At 63.4% G+C, this 19762-nt stretch overlaps 3 protein-coding genes across 10 annotated transcripts in view; all 3 read right to left on the reverse strand.

The window, feature by feature from the left end:
• The window catches only part of IPO13 (importin 13), a 32278-nt gene extending 28046 nt beyond the window's left edge, over nucleotides 1–4232 (reverse strand). Inside the window, exon 1 of one of the 2 annotated variants that reach the window (XM_064455268.1) lies at nucleotides 3886–4232. In XM_064455268.1, the coding sequence (XP_064311338.1) occupies nucleotides 3886–3957 (72 nt within the window). In that variant the 5' untranslated portion in view covers nucleotides 3958–4232. The remainder of the gene's footprint in view (nucleotides 1–3885) is intronic. The other variant, XM_064455269.1, reaches the window with a different exon arrangement.
• A 252-nt stretch (nucleotides 4233–4484) lies between these two features.
• On the reverse strand, nucleotides 4485–9807 carry ARTN (artemin). The gene is made up of 4 exons (XM_064455270.1): nucleotides 9701–9807; nucleotides 6543–6613; nucleotides 6218–6407; nucleotides 4485–5853 (listed from the first exon to the last, which is right to left on the reverse strand). The coding sequence occupies exons 1-4, from the start codon at nucleotides 9747–9749 to the stop codon at nucleotides 5417–5419; spliced, it is 747 nt and encodes a 248-aa protein (XP_064311340.1). The 5' UTR covers nucleotides 9750–9807; the 3' UTR covers nucleotides 4485–5416.
• A 4139-nt stretch (nucleotides 9808–13946) lies between these two features.
• ST3GAL3 (ST3 beta-galactoside alpha-2,3-sialyltransferase 3) overlaps nucleotides 13947–19762 on the reverse strand; it is a 190842-nt gene continuing 185026 nt past the window's right edge. For all 7 annotated transcript variants that reach the window (XM_064455274.1, XM_064455272.1, XM_064455271.1 and 4 more), the window contains one exon: nucleotides 13947–18278. In XM_064455274.1, coding sequence (XP_064311344.1) covers nucleotides 18189–18278 — 90 coding nt within the window. In that variant the 3' untranslated portion in view covers nucleotides 13947–18188. The remainder of the gene's footprint in view (nucleotides 18279–19762) is intronic.

Here is a 19762-nt window from a genome sequence, read left to right on the forward strand (position 1 = left end):
TTAAAGAAGGTGACTCCTCACTTTCCTCAGTTTTGCAAGAATCTCCTCTCCTGAGGCTCCTAACTTACCATGCCCAGCACGGTTGCCACATCTCGCGTACGCAAGCTCCCTGTAGGAAGAAGTGGCCAAGCCTCTGCCAGTGGTGCACCAGACAGGGGATGCCATTCCCCCATCCTGATGGATCCATAATTCTCTTGATCAGGTTTCCAAAGACAGGCAATAACCTTTTTCTGAAGAAAGCAGATGCACTTGGGTTTCTCCTCCCCATCCTCCCAGGTGGAAGGCAGCCCCGGCAGCTGCCACATCCCCGAGGCTCAGCATCTCCAAGGAGCAGTGATCAAAGCCACCCCTCTCCCATCATGGCAGGCTCCGGATGTCAGCTCCATGACACCCCGCCTACCCATCCTGCCGGTAGGACTCTGTGCATTCATCAGGCATCTCCAGAGAGGCACAAGGCAATCTGGAAGGCCCAGAGATGCCAGACCGTTAATGTGCCAGGGAAAAGATGTCAGTGAATATCACAAACACCCCAGAGGATGAGAGGCAGGCCAAGGGAGGAAAGACCTGGAAGGAATCAGACAAAAAAGGAGGGCAAGACCAGGCGCTTGGGAATTTCACGGAGGAATGGCACTGCCTTATTTCTTATTTCTAAAAGGGGAGATACTGCTGGGGCAGATTCAACTGCACTGGAAGCAGGTAAAGAGGGTCTCTCCTCCTGTCCAAGCCCGTAGTGGTAGGTACTGCCACTCCTGACCCAGGGGGACCAAAATGCAAGGCACAAGTCCTGCTTGTGCCCTGCTCCTGTGACACAAACACAGCCAGCAGGGACCAATCCATCTACAATCTACGACCTGCAATCCATCTTCACCAGGGTTCATACTACAGCAGGAGTGTCACCTTCCCTGGGCAGTGTCACCCCATCACCAGGCTGTCAGTCACACCAAGGACAGCCCCTGGGCACCCAAAAGCTCATGCAGGTCACGAACCAGATTGCACCGTTTAGGCATGGGAAGGCTGAGCATCCTCGCAGCCTGAAGCCCTCGGCTCACCCAGCCTTCCCTTCCCTCCAGCCCCTCCAGCCGCAGCAGCAGTCCCACTCAGCAGCAGGTGCAGGGAAAGCAGAGCCAGCCCAGAGCTGCCGGCCGGCCGCTCAGCAGGTCCACACAGCATGGCCACACCAGCCTGCTGTAGCTGTGCCGAAGCTAGAGCAGCATCTAGGTCAGGCTCGGAAGAAAACAAAAAGCAGCCGAGCATCCCTGAGCTGGGACTGGGGGACGCTGATACAGTAACGGTATCACAACAGCTCAGCCCCAGCATAGCCCCACTCCTTCCCTGCGTCATTGGAGAGCAAGGTATGGAAAAACGGAAGGAAAAAATGGAGGCAGCAACTTTCAGACAGCTCCTGAAGCACAGCACCTGAACCTGACACCTCCTTAGGAACAGAGCCAGCTGCTTGCCTGCTGCCCGAAGGCTTTCAGACCTGCTGGCTGGCAAAGTGCAGCGTGAACCCAGCCTACAGCATCAGTACCCTCCCGCCTCCCTACAACTCCTGGTCACAGCTGGAGGATCTAACCAGCTCTCCCTGGCACACGTCATGCTGGATAAACACAGCGATGATCCTCCTCAGCTACATGGCACCCAGAGCCCTGCAAAACTGCAGGTGCATTTGCCCAGCCCACCACATCATAAACAACAGCAGGAGTAGAGGAGGGTCTTCCAGGGATGCAAATCCTTCCCATGAAAACTGTCAGAAGAGCTACAACTGCCGCATGTGATGACTTCCACTGCGGGTGACCTGGAGAGGCTTCAACCCTCTGACTTAAGAGATAACCAACTCCTTATGCTGCTCCTGACCCAGCACTTACCACTAACTCAGAGTGGAGTCAAACCCTGACTTCAATCAGTATTCGACGTTATGCATAGAGCCATGCACAAAACCTGGCAGGCAGAAGAACCCAGGCCAGTAGAAGCATAATTTATCTGCCAGCATCACCTCTGGCAAAGTGACTCTACCCACCTGCCTCCCACCAGCCCAGCCCCCAGCAAAGCCCACCTTTCCTTCGCTTTGTCTGAAAAGACAGGCACAGGAGGGCTCCAAGCTGCTGAACCTCCAAGTTTTTTCTGATCCCACCCCACATTTCTTCCTCTGGGCAGGGACCATGCTGCTGCCCCCAGCCAGCAGCTCAGAGCCTCACCACGCTCCACAGCCTCATCTTCAGAGGACACCACTGAGCTGGCAAAGCCTGCGGATACTGGGAGAAGCCGAGCGGGCTGGGGGAGGGGAGCTGAAGCATCCTAAGAGGGCATCTTTGCCTCCTCCCAGGCAGCAGAAGACTAAATCCAGAGCAGCGCAACGAAGGTGAGCTGCCCCTCAGCACAGCCCCACCTCACTCAGCCAGCGCTGGCCGCCCCCCACCCTGGTACTGCCCACCCTTCCTGGGCAAGTGCGCGCTTCATTGTTGGTGCAAACAAAGGAGTGGTTTGTGTCTGCCGAAGAGAAAGGATGTCGGAGGCAAAATCATCCAGCAGCCCTGGATATATGCAGATTAAGCTGCAGAAGGTTGCATTAATGTAGCATTTTCCAGACATCAGCTAATCCCCCCGGCCATACTCCATCTCCATCTCCCTGGCAGAGGTGGGCTGTCTCACCTGCAGCCACAGAGGCAACTGGTGCCCACTTACAAACCTGACATCCCTGGCCCGACACTTCCTGCGAGGCCAGGCAAGCTGCTGGGTGGGGACGGGTGTGAAACATAAGCCATGTGCCCACCAGCACACCCGTGGGCATTGCTTTGGCAAGGAACTCGGTCTATTCTTACCGAGGAAAAATGAGGACACTGGGATTCCCACTAGCTGTCTGGGGACCCAGCTATGGATCGACAGGCTGTCAGTCTCCGAGTGGATGTCTGGCTACAGGATGAGTGGAAGGGAGAAGCGCTCTCTTGCTGTTTGCCCTTCAGGGATGCATCCCTCGCTGCCCTGCCCCCAGCATCTCCAAGATGGCCCAAGGGTTTTGCTCAGCTGCCTCCCCCAGTGCTCACTGGGGTGCCTTGCTTGGTCTCCACGATGAACCCCAGTTCACAGAGGCTGCCCAGGGCTCTTCCCAGCAGCGGTGTGATGCTGGCAAGCCTCGCTTTGCCATGGCCATTCCCCAGATCCCAGTTTTTAGCAATCACGACCTTGCTCCTTTTGCCCTGCAGCTGCTTAGGAGGACCTCGAGCATCAGCAGGAGCGTGGGGGCTGATCACTCCAGGCTCAGAAAGGCATCACCGGGCCATCCGCCCTCCAAGGGCTTTTCCCACCCCTAATTCCCAGCAATTCCCAGGACCCAGCGAGAGCCCGGGTGCCCTCCCTTCCCTGCCTTATGAAGACAGTGGCCATGCCGGGGGCAGCCAGGACTAGACCCGCAGGCTCTCGCCGCCCAGCACCGCAGCACGGCGACCCAGAGGACGCCCGTCGGAGACACAACTCCTCCCTTCTGCTCCCATTTCTGCCACATCATTTTCCCTCCCCGGGCTGCCCCGGCGCGCAGGAGCCGCCGGCTCCACCTCCCCCGCCGCGCACCGGACCCCAACCCCCACCCGGGGGGGCGCGCAGGCGGGTCCCCGCCGCTCCCGCTGCGGGCAGGGATCGCCCCCCCCGGGACCGGCACCGGGACCGGCACCGGGACCGGCACCGGGACCGGCACCGGGACCGGCACCGGGACCGGCACCGGGACCGGCACCGGGACCGGCACCGGGACCGGCGAGCAGGTGCCCCCCCCCCCCCCCCGCCCCAAGCCGCAGCCCCCGCAACCCCGCGGCAGCATCAGCATCCCGCTGCCGCGTCCCCCCGCCCCGCCGGCGCCGCGGGTGGGCTGGGTGGGCTCGGGGGCGGCTCGCTCACCTTCTCCACGTTCTCCACGGTGAAGTCGAGGCCCTGCGGCGGCGGCGGCGGCGCCTCCGCCCTCCGCTCCATGGCTGCGGCGGCGCTCAGGAGGCGGCGGCGGCGGGCGCGCGACAGCGGCGGCGCACGGGCAGCCGCATCGCGGCGGGACCCGCCTCCCCGCCCCGACGAGGGCGGCGGCACCGGGGCTCGGCTCAGCTAGGCTCGGCTCAGCTGGGCTGGGCTCGGCGGGCTGCGGCGGGCGGGCGGGGAGGCGCCCGAAGGGACACCCCGAGCGGCACCGCCGCTCCGCTCCGGTGGCACCGCCGGGCCCCGCTGTGCCCGCCGTCGCCGCAGGCGCGGCCGGGCAGCCCGGGACCTGCCGCAGCGCCGCGCCGCACGCCGGGAGCCGTAGTCCCGGCCCACGCGTGTCCCCAGCCGGGCACCGAGCGCCCCCACGCGTGGTGCCGGTGCTGCCGGCGGGAGCCCCGCTCAGCACCGCCTCCCACCCTCCCGCTGCCAGCCCACCGGTGTCACGCACGCCGGACACCCCCGTGTCTGTGTGTGCGTGTGTGTCCGCGTCCTCCCCCCCCCATCACGGGCACACGCAGGGGTTGGACTCGCAGCCCATCGCTTTATTGCTACTGGTAAAAGGCGACTGTACAAAAATAGAGTTTATCCCTCAGATTTTACAAATAATAGAAAAAAGGGGGCCGGGGGCCCGGGGCACCAGGGGCTGCGGTGCTGCCCAGGGCTTCGCAGCAGCACTGGGGTTAAATTACACTCGGCCCCCGGGGGCCCGAAGTCATAAATAGGAGCTGCCGCTCGAGAACAATAAATAAATAATTTAGAGTAATAAATAGTTTAATGCTGCAGCACGGTGGGGGCAGCGGGGGACCCTGCCACTGCCCGGGAGCCAGGCAGGGGTCCTGGCAGGTGCCCGTGCCCCGCTGCCCTGCGGAGTGCTGGGGGCTGCGGCCAGCCCAGGTGCTGGCCCCCCACCCCGTGCTGGCACGGTTTGGCCCAGCTGCACCCCAGTCCCTGCAGGGCAGCTCCGGCCACTGCCAGCCCCAGGGTGCCCAATGGGACAGGGAGATTTTGCTCCTTTTCTGTCCCCCTCTGAATCTTGGGCGACGCTTGGCCCCAGCTCCCCTAAAGCAGGGGTGTGGGAGCACCAGTCCAGGCAGGGCGCAGGCAAGCTGGGTGCTGCTGGTGGGCAGCGGGCTGGCAGGCCCCTGCCCACAGCGGGGATGCTCCATACCCCCTCCAGCTCCTCTCCTGGGGCTGAGCCAGGATGCACTGGGGCAGGATGCGCTGGGGCAGGACCCTGCGTAGCTGGTGGCACCAGCTACTGCTTGGCACTGAGCAGGAGGGGGGGCTTGTCCACCTGTCTTCCGTCACGGCTCCATCTTGCCTCAGTCCCCAGTGGCCACATAAAACCGGGGCCACCTGCCTCCGCCAGAACCTTCCTCTGAGTATCGGCGCTGCTGTGCACCACGAGCCAGGGGCTGCCGGCATGTGTCGAGCCAGGGCCGAGCTGGCAGCCCCCTCCTCAGCCAATGCAGCTGCACTCAGCTGCCGAGAGCTTCTCCACTGTCTGCCACGTGTTTTGCACGTCCATGAAGGAGACAGCCTCGTAGCGGGTGGGCCGGCAGCAGGGGTGGCTGAGGACCCGCTCCTGCGGCCCTGGGGTGATGAGCTGCTGCCGCAGCAGGCTGCTCAGCGTCAGGTCATAGTTGCTGCGTGCGCGGTGGCAGGACCCACTGCAGTACTTGAAGAGCACGATCTCGTCCGAGTTGAAGCCCAGGCCCAGGTCGCGCACCTTCACCATCAGGTTGCGGATGTGGCAGTTGCGGCCGCGGGTCCCCCGCGAGGCTTTCCGTGTCCCCTTCTTGGCTTTGCTGGCGCCTGGCGGTGAGCGCTCGGCACGCAGCAGCAGGTCCTCCGTCAGCTCTGCGTCGCCCGGGCCACCCGTCGTCGCGTTGTCCCCTGCACATAGAGGGGATGGCACTGTCAGACCCCATCCTGCACCCACCACCCTCCCGGGGCCCGCTAAGTCTGCCTGTCCCCCGCCATGACCTGCAGACCCCTCCTGACCACCCACCATGGCACTGACTGGGTGCCTGCGGGGCAGTAAGGTGGGTGGGCACCTAGCCAAGCATATTCTCTTCCCCAGGGTTCTGCCACCATCACCAGTGTGAAGCACAGAGCCCCACATGTTCGGCCCTCCTGTGCTCAGCCCCGAAGTGCAGAGGCAGCCCCACATGGGCTGGGACTCCCCACAGCAGCTCCCAACCCACCCATGCCCCACGCTTGGGGCCATTATGCCGTGGGGTCTTGTCCCAACACGCACCATACAGCTGGCTCCAGGCAGAGGCGAGCGGTACCTCCACGCCAGCCTCCACAGCCGGGCTGGCGGTGGCCATGCCCTGTGGCGTGGCAGCCGTGTCCAGCGTCTCGTTGCAGTGCGGTGTTCGCAGGGTGCCTGCGGCCAGCCCAGCCAGCAGCGAGAGGATGGCGAAAAGCCCCCACAGCATCCCCTCCTGCAACAAAGCACAGCACAACGGGGTGAGCCCCGGCCAGGGTCTCCACAAAAGGGATGAGGCTCCATGAGCAGCTGGGGACGGGGACGGGGACATGTGGCCCCGGCCATTGCAGCTGGCCAGGCTGAGGCTCACCTTGGGCTGTGGGTGTGTGGTGGGTCCTGCAGGTCTCGGCTCTGGTGGCCCCACTTGCTGCTCCATGCTGGCTGCAAGTGCAGAGGTGGGGGTCAGCCCCCATAGAGAGGGGATGGGGTGGACATCAAGCTGGGAGCTGGCACACCTCTCCCCTGCCCCTGCCAAGCATGCCACCCCCTCCCTCACCCCCCCCAGCACCCCACAACCCCTCCTGCACCCCATGCATGCCCCTCCCCAGTCCTCTCCCTGCACTGCCAGGCACCGTCACCACCTGGCGCACCCCTTCCTGGAGATTTGGCAGCCGGGTGACCCAGCCTTCACCCAGCACCTCTCCTCAGGGGGACACTGCTGCCTCCTTGCGCGAGCGGCCTGGGATGCCAGGCTGGGCCAAGAGGCAGTGGCTGGGGCTGGGAGCGCCGCTGGGGGGGGGCCTTTCCCATGGCCCTTCCCTGGGAATGTTTTTCTTGCTTGCGGTGGGAGCCTGACCTTGGAAACTCCAAATCCGTTAGCACAGGGTCCCCGGTTGCAGCCACCCGCCCCCCCCCCGGCCCTGTGCTGGGCTCCCGTGCCCACTGCCTGCAGGGAGCTGGGACATGTGCGCCAGAGCAGCCCGGGGGAGTGGGGCTGCAGGGGCAGGATCGGCAAGCAGGTCCTGTGGGGACACAGCGAAGCACGGGCCACCATGCTGGGCCTGCTGTAATCATTCACCCCAACACCACTGCCCAGCATCTGCTGCCCCAACACACACAGGGGAAGCTGGTCCCCGCTGGGTATGGTCCCAGCGGAGCAGCAACCATGGCCTCAGGAGAGCGATGTCCCCTGGGAGGTGCAGGGGCAACTCCCAGTCTGCAGCCATCAATTGCACCCCCTTCCCCAGTTCCCCTGGGGTGTAGGGAGGCCGCTGTGCCCCAGTGTCCCAAGCCAGGATCCCCCAGAGGTGGCTCCCATGGAGACTTTAACCCTCCTTGGCCCATCTGCCACATCCCCTGTCTCTCAGGATGGGACTTTCCCCTTGAAGCTTGGTGGCATCCTGCAGCGGGGAGTTCCCCTGTCCCCTCCATGGCTGTGCCCCGGCATGCCTCAGGTGCTTCCATGGCAAAGCTGGGATGGGACATGCTAAGGAGAGCGCTCCTGGCCAAAAAATGAAGGGACACAACTGGGCACCACTGGGACAAGGAGACAAAAATCAGTTCCCTTGGTCCACCCAACACCTCAGGGGATGGTCCCCAAGTCCCAGTTGCCACATTTCATGCCACCCTGCACTGGCCACGCCATGGCAAGGGCCTGCCATGGGCACTGCCAGGCCCATGTGCCTCCTCCGGGGGCCGTGCACGGGGCAGGTTGCGTCCCCGGTGCAGGCAGGGCTGGCACCAGGCCCCCCCGGCCCCGCCGGCCGCCGCAGCCTGGCCAAGCACAGCCCACGCAGCACGTCGCTCCCGTGGCGGCCCGTGGCCCCGCGCCAGCCGCTGCTGCCAGGTCATAGTTTTCCCAGGCCAGCACCCCCGGAGGGACCAGGCGAGGGTCCCCGCGTCCCGCTGGGAGGGGACGGGCCCCCCCTCCCCGGGTCCCTGTTCCCGCATCCCGGCCCCAGCATCCCGGCGGGACGCAACGGGATGGGATGGGACGGGACGGGACGGAGCAGCCGGTGCAGTTCAGGCTTTGCCCGTCCGGCGGCAGCACGGCCCCGGGCTCTGCGGCGGCAGCGCTGCCGGCGGGGCGCCGGGCGAGGGCAGCCTCCCCTCGCCGCGGGAGCCCCGGAGCCGGGGCTAGGGACGTGCCCCGCCGGTGCCTCTGCAGAAACGGAGCCCCGTCCCCGGGGGCAGCTCCCCGGGAGCGCAGGACCGCAGCCCACGCTGCCCGCTCGGCCCCTGCTTCCCCCCAGCGCGGGCAGGGCTGAGCCAAGCTCCCGGGCACCCCACGAGGGTGCCGGTCCCGCACCCCCGCCACAGACCCCCAGTTCCCGCACGGGGGGGGGGGGCGATTTGGCTGGGGTTTGCCCCTGCCATGGCTGCAAAAGCCCAGCTGGGCCATTAACAGGCACAGGAGCCCCTTCCAGGGCCAGGATCAGACCCGTCCATGTCAAGACCTGCCTGACCCCTGCCCGTGGGCCCCCCGCCCGGGGGGTAGGCAGCAGCGTGCTGGGGTAACCCCTGCACGGGTCACACCCACCCACCCGTGCGGAGCCCCGGCAAGAGCCCCGCTGCCCGCGCAGTGCACAGGGCGCTGGGGAACGGGTGCCCCGTGGGCTGCACCAGGCCCCCGGGAGGGGCAGGAGCCGCTCGCGAAAGCGCATCCACGCGGGGCCAGCGGGTGCCAGAGCCCGCGGGGTGAGGGTCTCAGCTCACGGAGTGGCCGCTTTTGGAAAGGGGCTGTGCTGGGGCCTCGCTCGCCACCCCTCGCCGTGGTAGCCCTGCAGCCGCAGGTCCTGCCTGGCAGCGCGGGGGGTGCCCAGAGACCCCCACGGCACCTGCAGGCACTGGTGGAGCCGGCGGAGGGCCCGCATCCCACCGGGCTGCCCCTGCAGGAGGAGTGACGGGGCGGGGGGGTGGTGGGGGTGTCAGAAACCTACCCCACGTGTGACAGCGGAGCTGGCACCAGCCCCGCAAAGCCGTGGAGGCCGGAATCGGACACGTGGGGCACACAGGCGAGACTAAACTCGGCCCCAGCCCGGGGAAAGCAGGGCCGGGGGGCGCCGGGCAGTGCCGGGCCGGGCACCCCCGCCGCGGGGCTCTCCCCCGCCCTCCGCCTGCGCAGCCGGGGCATAGACCTGCCCGACGTGCCCGAAGGACCGGGGCGGGAGCCCAGGGAAGAGGCGGGCGAGACGGTCCCCGCGTCCCCCGGGCACCCGCGGCGGGGTCCCGACTCTCCCCGCCCGGGCAGGGAACCCCGTTCCCGCCGCGGCCCCCAGCGCTTCCCGCGCCGGGCCGGGCTCGGCACCCCGGGAGCTGCACCCGGGGGGGGACCCGCCCGGGGGCGGCCCGAGCACCCTCGGGGTCCCGCGGGTTTTGCCGAGGGGCAGACGGCCAAGCAGGCTCCCCCCGTCTCCCTCGCCCCCCCACCCTCCCCACCCTCAGCCCCGGTACGAGCCGCCGCCGAGGCCCGGCGCCGCCGGCAGGCTGGGGGGGACGCTGCCGCCCGCCACCCCGGCCCGCACTCACCGTGCCCGCGGCGGGGACCATCCCCCGGGCCGCCGCCGCCGCCCCGCATCGCCTCCGCTCCCCGCCGCCCCCCGCCGCCCGCCGCCGCCGCGCCGGGGCGGGGCGCGGGCGGGGGCCGGCGCTGCCCCGCCGGCACCGGCACCGGTTCTCGCCGCTGCTCCCGGTGCCGCTCCCGGTGCCGCTCCCGCTGCGCCTCGGGGTGCGGGTCCCGGTCCCGCTGCGCCTCGGGGTGCGGTGTCGGTGCCGCCGGCGGCGGGCGGACGCGCTGTGCGGGGCAGCGGCGGCTCCATCCCGCTCCCGCCGCCGACGCCGCCGGCGGTGTCAAATTCCAGCCGCCGTCAGCTGACCGGAGGGGCGGGCGCTGGCACCGGCACCGGGACCCCGACCCGCACCGGGACCCCGACCCGCACCGGGACCAGGACGACACCGGGATCCCGCCAGCAGCAGGAACCGCAGCCCGACCCGCACCAGCAGCGGCTCCGTGCCTGGACCCGCACCGCCGCCGATCTCCCGCCGGGAACGGCACCGGGACCCCCGGCGGCACCCACCCCCGCCACTACCACCTGCCGGCCGGCCGACCCCCGGGGCTGGCGGACACCTCTCGGCACCGCCGGACAGTCGGACGGGCAGACGGACGCGCAGCCCGGACAGTCGGACGGACGCCCCCTGAGCGGGGCTGTCTGCCCCGACAGTCCGCTCGCAGCGCTGGCAGGACGGACACCCGGACACCCGCCCGGGGACGAGTTCAGCCCTTTCTGCAGTGCTCCGGGAGTAGAGCCCCACGGGGGACCCCACGCCTGGCGGCGGGGGGGGCAGAGCCCCACGGGGCCCCCTTGCACACAGCGGGCCACCTGGGTGCGTGGGGACCCGCGGGGTCAGGCTTCGGGGGCGGGGTGGGGTTTGGGGGTGGCAGCGTGGGGGCCACCACGTCAGTGCCCGGGCCATGGCAGGGCTGGCCGGCGTCCCACGCACCCCGAACCCCCGCGGGCCACCGGTGTGCCTGGCTTTCACACCCAGCCTCGCCAGAGAAGGAGTCAGGCCTCCCTGCCAACGGCCCACAGGTGACCCACAGCCAGGTCCACCCGGGCGGGACCACAGGCCACCGGGCTCCTTACCTCCGCCGTCTCCCTGCCTCCCTCCGCCGGGGCCGTCGCAGGCCCCGGGGACATGGGGGCCGGCTGGTGAGGCGAGGCGAGCCCGTGCGAGTCCTTACGTCACCACCCAGGGCCCTCCATGTCCATCCCAGGGCTCTCGAGTGCTCCTTGCAAATGTGCCAAATCCCAGGGCCGCCTCCGCTCGGTCCCTCTTCACACGTGCTCCCCTGGCCGGAGCCGGTCACCGGGGCACAGCCCAGGCTGGGCAAGCCCCTCGGGGCCAGCCCTCATGGCCCGCTGACCCCCCGGGCCCTGCCTGCAGCGTGGTCCGGAGGCGTCCGGGCGGGCTGCGTGCCCTGGGATGCTGCTTGCCGTGTCATCTGCCCCAGCAGCGCTCAACCGCCTCGGCACAACCTCCCCGGGCTTATATAACTCCCCGGTTGGAGCGGGGCCAGCGGCTCGATCGCCAGCTGTGCTGTGGCTGCACTCCGGCCCCTGGGTCGCCCCTGAGGTCTGCCCCGGCACCCAGGCCCCCCGCGTGGCATTAACTGCTTCCCTGCCGCATGGCAGCCCAGACCCCACGGTCCTGAGCGCTGGCCAGCGTTGTGTGAGCCACCGGTGGAGCCAGCTGCCTCATCTTGTCTCATCTGGTCGGATTATCCAGCGTGGAGATGACAACTCCCGTGTCCCTCCTGCGGCATCACCTGCCAGGGAATGTGCTGACACAAGTGGCGCTGGCTAAGCCGTCCCTGTCACCGCTAGCAGGGACGGTGGAGGTGGCACGCGGCCCAGAGCTGCTGCCCCTGCCCTGGTGTGGCACCGCGCGGTCGTGGTACCCCCGTGCTCCCAGCACAGGCAGCTTGGCCAAGCCTGTGGCCGTGGGTAGCTTCATACCTGTTAGTGGGACTGCATGGGAGGGTGGGCTCCGTGACCTGAGGCTGCTCCCTTCTGTGATGCCCTCATGGGAGATTGCAGAGGCGATGCCCTGGATGCCTTGGCCCAGCAGAGGTTTGGAGGCCCAGGAGTATCATTGGGGTGGGGAATGGGCCACAGGCAGGGGACAGGGAACAGGATCCTCTGCTTTGCAGGGCTGCAAACTAACGGGACTGCCTGCTTGTCAAGTTTCTGTCCAAGTGGCATGTCCTGCTCCAGGTTGTCTGGCTGTCCCATGGGGCTGGGACTGGCCACAGCCCTGCCCATGCAGGGGGAGCTGCCCCGGACGGTCTGCCAATGGAGGAGGGCTGCCTCCCCCACCAACAGCCCTCGGGGTTTGAAGGCAGCCCAAGGTGCTGGCTCATGACAGGGGTTACCCCTTCCCCTTCTGCCTTCTCTGCGGGTCGGACTGGTCCTCATGGCACAGCCAGGAGCTGCTGTCAGTGTGATGCTGGTGGTGGGCAGGGGGCTGTGTAGGGCATGGCACAGGGATATCCAGGAGACCCCATACAGGTGGGCCCAGAGAGGCCCTGGTCCTGTGAAAGGGGTGGCTGTACAAAGCTGTAAAGCCTGGCCTCTGTCCTCTTACAGGAGTGCTCCCTTCCTGGCTGCTACCCCAGACACCTGGGGGTCCTGTCTCCCTCCTTTGCCCCTGGCTTTTGTCCTGGGAGATGTGACCCTGCTGCTGCCATCAGCCCCGCTGATGTCCTGCCAGTGGCATCTCCTCCCTGTCCCCATGATCTTTGTGGCAGGAGGTGGCATGTCCCAGCACTGTGCCTGAATCTGGGCACTGCTCTCTCCCCTTGGGCTCCCATCAGTATCAGCTCTACCCTGGGGAGCGCTGAGTGTGGAATGGGCCCCACGGGCGCTGGGGTGCAGGGTAGGGTCCTTGGCCCCACGCGCCTCCAGGGGGGTGACCTGCACCCTGGCTGCTGCTGGCAGTGTCTGGCTTGGTGCCTCCCAAGGCACCCCCTGCATCAGCCTGTGCTTCTGCACCCCCAGTCCCTTGTTGGTCTGGAATGAGGCCTGCGGAGCCAAGGCCCGCTGCGACATCTGTCCCTGAAGGTGCCACCCTTGTGTGAGGCAGGATGGGGGTGATGCTGTCCAGCCAGATGGCAGGACCGAGCATGCCGTGGCTGCTGTCGTGCCAGTGCAAGGCCATGCTGGGTGTGAGAAGACGCATATGAGCGCAGGCTATGATGCAGATGGACCAACTGGTTGCATTGTTCCTGTCTCTGCAGTGACATGGCTCCTTCGGGGATACCTGCTCTAGAACAAGTGTCCCTGCCTCTGCTGACCTGGACCTCCCACAGGCTGTCCCTGTGTGCCCCGGTCCCAGGCTCTGCACTCTCCCACTCCACAGCCCTCCCAAGGCCAGGATGGGGCATGGGCCACCCCTGGGGCTGGCTCAGCCCGATGGCAGTGGTAGCCCTGCTCTTTAAGGGCCAAGAAGAGAGGAGGGCAGGAAGGAGGGACCGAGCAGCTCCAGCATTTCCTTTCTGGAAGGAATCTGGAACTTGCAGCCACACACCAGAGAGGGTTGGGCATTTGCCTCTGCAGCATCCCATCGGTGCTGGCAGGAAGCCACCCCTTACGTTTAGGAGCTGGCAGAGCAGTCACCCACCTGGAAGCAGCCACCTCATTCCCCTGGGTGATGGGACTGTCCCTGACTCGTCCTGTGACATCGTTGGTGTTTGCTGCAGGCATTACGCTCCTCCCGCTGGGATCTGGCAGGTGTCAGGAGCCGGTCACAGCCTCAGCCCCCAGCTTCCTAAACCGCTTCCTTCCTGGATGCTGTGGTGAGAAGGTCACTTGGCTGGACACCTGCCTTTGTCGGGGCCGCACCCAGCCGTATTGCTGCTGCGACCCTTGGCGGGAAGCCACCCCCTGGCAGGGAGTCCCTGAGAGGGAAGGCAGAGTTGCAGGGAGCCCGTCCCAGGCAGGACAAGCTTCCACCCCACTGCCCCCTGATGGGACATGCACCCAACCCACGAGCCCCTCTCCCACCCCTCAGGTCACCAAGAAGGAGAAGCGCGGCCCTCTCCTGTCCCCAGCACCAGGCCAGTGGCATCGTCCAGCTGCAGCTTCTGGCAGCTGCCTCTGCATTTCTGTGCTGGAGGAGTCAGCAGTGAAACCAGGTTGGGGACAGCCCCAGCAGGGGAATCCCTCTGCCTCCCCTAAAAAAGGCCAAGGGCAGCAGAAGAAAGAGGCCAGCCAAGCTTGTTTGATAGCTTTATTGCTTCTGTGATATGACTGAATTGATGTGACATAAGCCGGCTTGGAGGAGCCTGCAAGACTCTTGCCCTCCCTGCCTAGAGGGAAAATTAAAAAAAAAAAAAAATCGCAGAAACTAAAACTAATTTTAAAAACTCATTGAGTTCTTGCATCTCAGCTTGGTATAGTACCAGTGAGTGCACTGGCCTTTGGAGCGAGTCCCTGTGCAGGCTGTGCAAGCAGCCGGCGCCCGGAGGGGCTGGGTAGTGGCCCAGGTCACCCACACCAAGGGACACATCTCCAATACCGTGTGTGACACTCGCTTGGGCTGATGGCATGTGCCCTGCTGGTGCCGGTGGAGCTCAGCATGGCGGCTGCCTCCCTGCCAGGCAGTCTGGAAGCCCTTGCCTGTCCCCTGGTGCTGCCTGTACCCAGCCTGCCTGCCCCTGTTCAATAGAGACAGCCCTGTCCTGACTCCTTCCCCCTCTCCCAGCAGTGCTCACACTGAGGGGGTAAAGCAGCAAGGCAGGGCCGCTCCCTCCCAGGAAAAGAAGATGCTGGAAGCCCAGAGATGCTGGGCTGAGGGATGCTGGGCTGAACAGGATCCTGCTGCTGCCTTGTGCTCCCTGGCTGTGGTGTGTCTGTTTGGCACGTGTAAGCTTGAGGCCGCAGCATGGCCAGCCCTAATGGGGTGAGCTGGTGGAGGGAGCCTGACACCAGGGTGGCGGGCACTGGGGAGGGCTGTACGCCACAAATGCATGAGCAGCCCGTGCTCATGGTGTGGTCACTGCAGCAGAAGCTCTCTGGCAGCCCCTCTCCCTTGGAGCAGCACGTGTTGGCTGGCCTGCAGCTCCCCAGACCTGCTCTCCGCACCAGCCGGAGCAAAACCCCGCTGCAGGTGCTGGCTCCCCAGCCTCTCTCTAGGCAGGTTCCCTGCCACCCAAGTGGCCTTTCTGCACTACAGCGTGTCAGAGGCACCAGGCAACCCTGCTCTATATTTAGGCTGTGGAGAATTCCCCTGGGCTCTCCCTTCCAAGCTGAAAAGGTGAGTCACTGCAAGGGAGAGGCCAAGACTCGCATCCGTCCCACTGACCCTGCTCTGACCCGCGTGCACCACTCTGAGCTGGCAGGACTGCAACGTTTTGGAGGGCGGGAGGTGGCTGCAGGTGCATGTGGGGAGGCAGCCAAAGGAACAGCATCCAGGAGTGAAACCCAGTGCTGCCCACTGTTTCTGGGGCTGGGGCGCACATCCCCATCGCCCAGCCGGGGGGTTGCTCCGTGGGTGTGCTTGCCCCACCAATGTCAAATGGGACGGTGAACTAAAGGGGAGCCTTTGGCCCCCAAGTAACCCCCCATCCTCTCTTTCCTTCTACTTGCAGGTGGCCCTGACCCACCGCAGTCACCCTGGGCCACGCACTCATCTATTCAGCTGGGGCAATTCTGCCTGGAGACTCCCACCAAGGTGGAGGGAAGGGCTTGGAGTCACCTCCTTGGTCTGCAGGGACAGCTTCCCACCAGGACCTGTCCCTGGCCATGGTGGGGAGCTGGGACACCAGGAAAAGCAGAGCAGGGGTCATCCTCTCTCCTTGGACCTGGAGCCAGTGAGCTGAAAGATTAAGGTGCCCCATAGCTTTGTAGTGCTCAATGAAATGGACTAAATCAAATTAATACCATGAAAAGTCTCCATAGGGGTGCTTACCCCAGAGGATGGAGAGGAGCCCAGCATAGTTACCAAAGGCTCTTCATTCCCCTCTTCCTCCTAGCTGCAGCCACCCGTTCTCTGGCATCTCAGCTCACTGTAGCATACGGATGCAGCCCATCACCCACTCATTGCCCCAGGGATCCCACTGCAGCTGGTTAAGGACCTAGTTCAAGCACCAAGGTGGAGGGCAGATGCCCACCCTTCCCCAGCCACGCCCAGCCCAGGCACCCTAACTGCCACTGTGGTGGGGACTCTACGCAAGATGGTCCCAGGTCCAGGCTGACACAGAGGAACAGCAAATGGGGTGTCACCTGGCGAGAACCACAGAAATCCAGTCCCTTGAGCAGGATAAACAAATTGGGGGAGATTATTCAAAGGAGTATCTGCCACAGCATATGCTCAAAAACCTGCTGGAAACCCCAGCTCTCCATGCTGGAAACCTCACAGAGCATCCTGGGGGAAGGCATGTACTGAGGGGAGCAGGGAATGCCTGGCTGGGAGGCCAGAAGAAGGGACATGGGAAGGGAAAAGGGAAGGGAAAGCCTCCCAACATCTGTCTTCTGCAGCCTGGAAGAGGCAGGATCTTTAAGCTGCTCCCAGACTATAAGGCAAGCAGCAGCCACAACCAGAAGCTGGACAGGAGTTGCCCCTGAGCAAGCTACTTGGCTACAGGTGCACCATGCAAGAGAGGCTCCTGAGCAGCACATCCCATGCCAGTCTGTGGGCAGCACCCAGCACCATGTCCTGAGAGCTACTCTCTGCCTGCAGCCTGGTCTCAAACCATTCCATCGGTCTGCTCCTCTGCCCCACGCCTGCCCCCCCTGCACATCCCATCTCGGGTCTCAGCCCCAGAGCCACAGCCCCCTGCATGTCAGCAGCAGCAGAGGTGGCCCAGGGGAACCATGGAAGCCCTGCTCTGAGCATCCCTTGTCCATGTTAGGGCTATGTTCTCCCTTCAGCTCAGAGCAAGGCAGACTGCAATCCTTGGGCTACGTCAGATGCAGCACCAGGACCACAAGCCCACACAGCATCCCTCTGTGACCACCCCTGCTGCACGCTGCATGCTGATGCCTCGACACTCGGCTCGGGACAGTGCCCACGGACACAGTCCAGTCTGCTCCAGGCTAGGAGAGCGTGGGAGCCGGTTTCCACCTGCAACTATTCCCCTGGCAGCCCCCTTTCTGCCCACGCTCTCCAGGTGGATAAGACCACCCTGCTGTCTTCACACCAGCCACGTTGCTCAGTTTATTCCAGCTCCTCTGAAATACATATACAAATCAAATGTGCAAATACTGCATCTTGGGAACAAGACGGCAAAGGAAGGGATGTGCTCCTGAGAGCAGGAGGAGCAGCAGTGCTAGAGCAGCACAGGAGGAGCTTGGAAATGAAGTGAGCAGGGGCCAAGCAGACGGTGAGGGTTCCTAGCAGGCCTCCAACCATGCCAGCAGCTCCATCACCACTGAGGTCACACATCGTTTAAATAGGGAACATGATCGAGTCTGGAACGTAAAACAAACATCTTCAGCAGCCTGCTCTCAAACTGTAAAGCTTCAGATCCCCTCACAAGATCTGACCTCCTTCCAAAGAATAATTACTCCTCTCCCACACAAAAATGAAGCGAGATGCTGTCCAGAAATGGTGACACCAATCTGCACAGACTCCACAGCAGCCCTGCACAGCAGGCACAAACCAAGAGGCCTGAAAGCCTTGGACACAACGAGGCAGGCTCCTCAGCGCCATGACAGGCAGGAAGGTGGGGAGGGTCTGCTGCAGGCAGAGAAAGCCATCGGCTCCCTGCTCCGCCTTGGGGTCAGGGAAGAGGCAGAGCAGGGCAAACGGCTATGGAAAACGCAGCCAAGTAAGTGGCTGCTGCTGCTGCCTCTATGCAGGAAGCAAGGAAAAGTGCAGAAAAACAAACCCATGCTCATCTCCATCCAGAAGCTCCAAGTGGAGAACGAGGGAAACCCATTATTCTCCCTTCAAATTATAGCAGCACCAACAACACTGAAGTTTTGGACGGATTTGTTTTCCTGGGGAAAGGCCTGAGGCAGGTGACAACATAGATGGAGCATGGAGAGGCCAGGCTTTTCGCAGGGCTGTGCACAAGCAACTTTGCCTTGCACCTTGGTATTTCTAGTATGATTCCAGCAGAGTTTCTTTTAAAAAATAATACTTTGTACATTCAGGCATTGCTGCTTCGGGGCAGCATCACCTCCCATTTGGCACAAATTGTTTTATTCACAAACCTTTCTTCTCTCTCCTGAGTCTTTCCTGTTTAATTCAGGACACAGAAGATCCGTCTGTGATGCAGAGTTCAAGAACTGCCCACTCAGCCCCTTGCCCACCTCCTGCCAGCTCTAGGCCTGGAGGCAGCAGATGCAACCCTCATGCAGGCTGGCAATGTGAGAGGGTCTTCCCAGAGCACCTGGGCATCTCTGTGTGTCTTCAGTGAGGTGGGATTCTTGCGGGGGGGCTGCCAGTGCCTGCTCCCAGAGCTGCAGCGTGCGTCTTTGTCTCCTCCCTTGGAGGCAGTGGCTGCAGCCACTCAAATCCCACTGGTTAGGTCAGTGATGACTCGGGCTTTCACCAGCTTTCGCAAGAACTCCTTCTCCCGCTGGATGTTGTGTGTCCAGGACTGGAAGGAAATGGGAAAGACAGGAGGTCAGCAGCTATCCTGGCCAAGCATGCTCCCATTCCCCACGTTGCAGAAGACTCCAGCTGGGGCAGGGCAGTGGCTTCTGCCAAAAAGACAGACCCCACCACAGACCAGAAGAGCCCTTGCAGACCAAGGGCCTTTTCTTGTCTAAAGCTGATTCAGTCAGCGGGGTCAGACCCATGTACCTGAGGTAGGAGGTCTCCTGATGGGCTGGGTGAAGGTTTTTTGGCGTGGTGAGATCTGGGCAACCCAGGTACCTTGGGCAGATGTAGGTGGTTACAGCGCCCTCCCAAGCCATGACACACAAGTCCAACAGCACATCATTAACAGTGATGTGTGCCGGGGAACAGAGCTGGCAGAGAACACGGTGGCAAGACGTATCGTACATACACCATACATACAGCTCCCTGCCAAGGGAGGTCTCTGGGAAATGCATGAGCGTGCAGGCAGCTGAAAAGCTCCAAGACCAGCCCCATAAAGGCCATTTCTTGCCTCTGCTAGCCCTATCAAGAGGAAATCACATGGTAAAAGTTACACTAATACAATGTGAAGGGTGAAATGGTCACAACTCCCAGCCAGGCACTCCAGAGCAATGATTGCTATAGCTGGTGTCAGCTCACCCAGATGTGTTCCCTGCAGCAGGCTTTAGTCGCAATCAGAGCATCTGCCATCACTCCCCTGTGCTGGTATTATTAAAGCACTTAATGAAGGCAGTAAATGGTTTGTTCCCTGGGGAGACCAAGGCAGAGCAGGGAAAAGCAACTTTCCCCAATATCTCCCAAGAGAACAAGAATCCCAGTAAAAGAATCTAGGTCTCTAGCACAGTGCTCTGGCCAGCAGCTAATCTGAGCTCTAAATATGACCCAGACCATGATAAAAATCACTCAGTGGGAGCCTCCATTAAATGACCTCAACCAACAAAGTGCCAGCCCAACGAGCCCTCTGAGGGCACTTTGTCATAGGTATCTAAACCCAGTTCACCCAATGCAAAACCACAGGCACCTGCCTGCAAAGCACTGGTTGCATCCATCACATGCAAGATGCATGTGGCTCTCCTGCCATCTGTGGATGTCCTGTCCAGGACAAGCAGCTCTCAGCCACAACTGCTGTGTGGCACATGGAGCCTGCTGCCAAGAGGTCCAAGACTGAAGGTCCTTCTCTAGATCTCCAGTGCATTTTGGAAATACCTCTCTTGTTGCTACTGTGTGTTTACAAGCCAAATTCATCCCCTCAGTGGGGATGCAACTCAGTGCACAGGAATGACGACAGTTAAGGCTGCTAAGGAAAGTTCAGGCAGGTCTTATCTTGTAACCTGTGTTCAAAAGAAGTCTTTGGCTTCCTCTGCTTCCAGGGACATTGTTACCTGAATGCTGCAAAGGGTGCACCAGCACCAGGAACAACAGGGTCACACGTGGTAAACCATGTCGGTGCTCTTTGGAACTCTGAAAACACAGGAGACCCTG

This window comes from Phalacrocorax carbo, chromosome 6 (assembly GCF_963921805.1).
Source record: "Phalacrocorax carbo chromosome 6, bPhaCar2.1, whole genome shotgun sequence".
Lineage (NCBI taxonomy): Eukaryota > Metazoa > Chordata > Aves > Suliformes > Phalacrocoracidae > Phalacrocorax > Phalacrocorax carbo.

Bases quoted from the DNA above. Each gene is read 5' to 3' on its own strand.
- ARTN (XM_064455270.1), bottom strand. From the start codon at position 9,749: ATGCGGGGCGGCGGCGGCGGCCCGGGGGATGGTCCCCGCCGCGGGCAC. The intron at 6,408-6,542 runs GTGAGCCTCAGC...GCTTTGTTGCAG, and splicing joins CCACACACCCACAGCCCAAG to GAGGGGATGCTGTGGGGGCT. The intron at 5,854-6,217 runs GTGCGTGTTGGG...CTCTATGTGCAG, and splicing joins TGCCTGGAGCCAGCTGTATG to GGGACAACGCGACGACGGGT.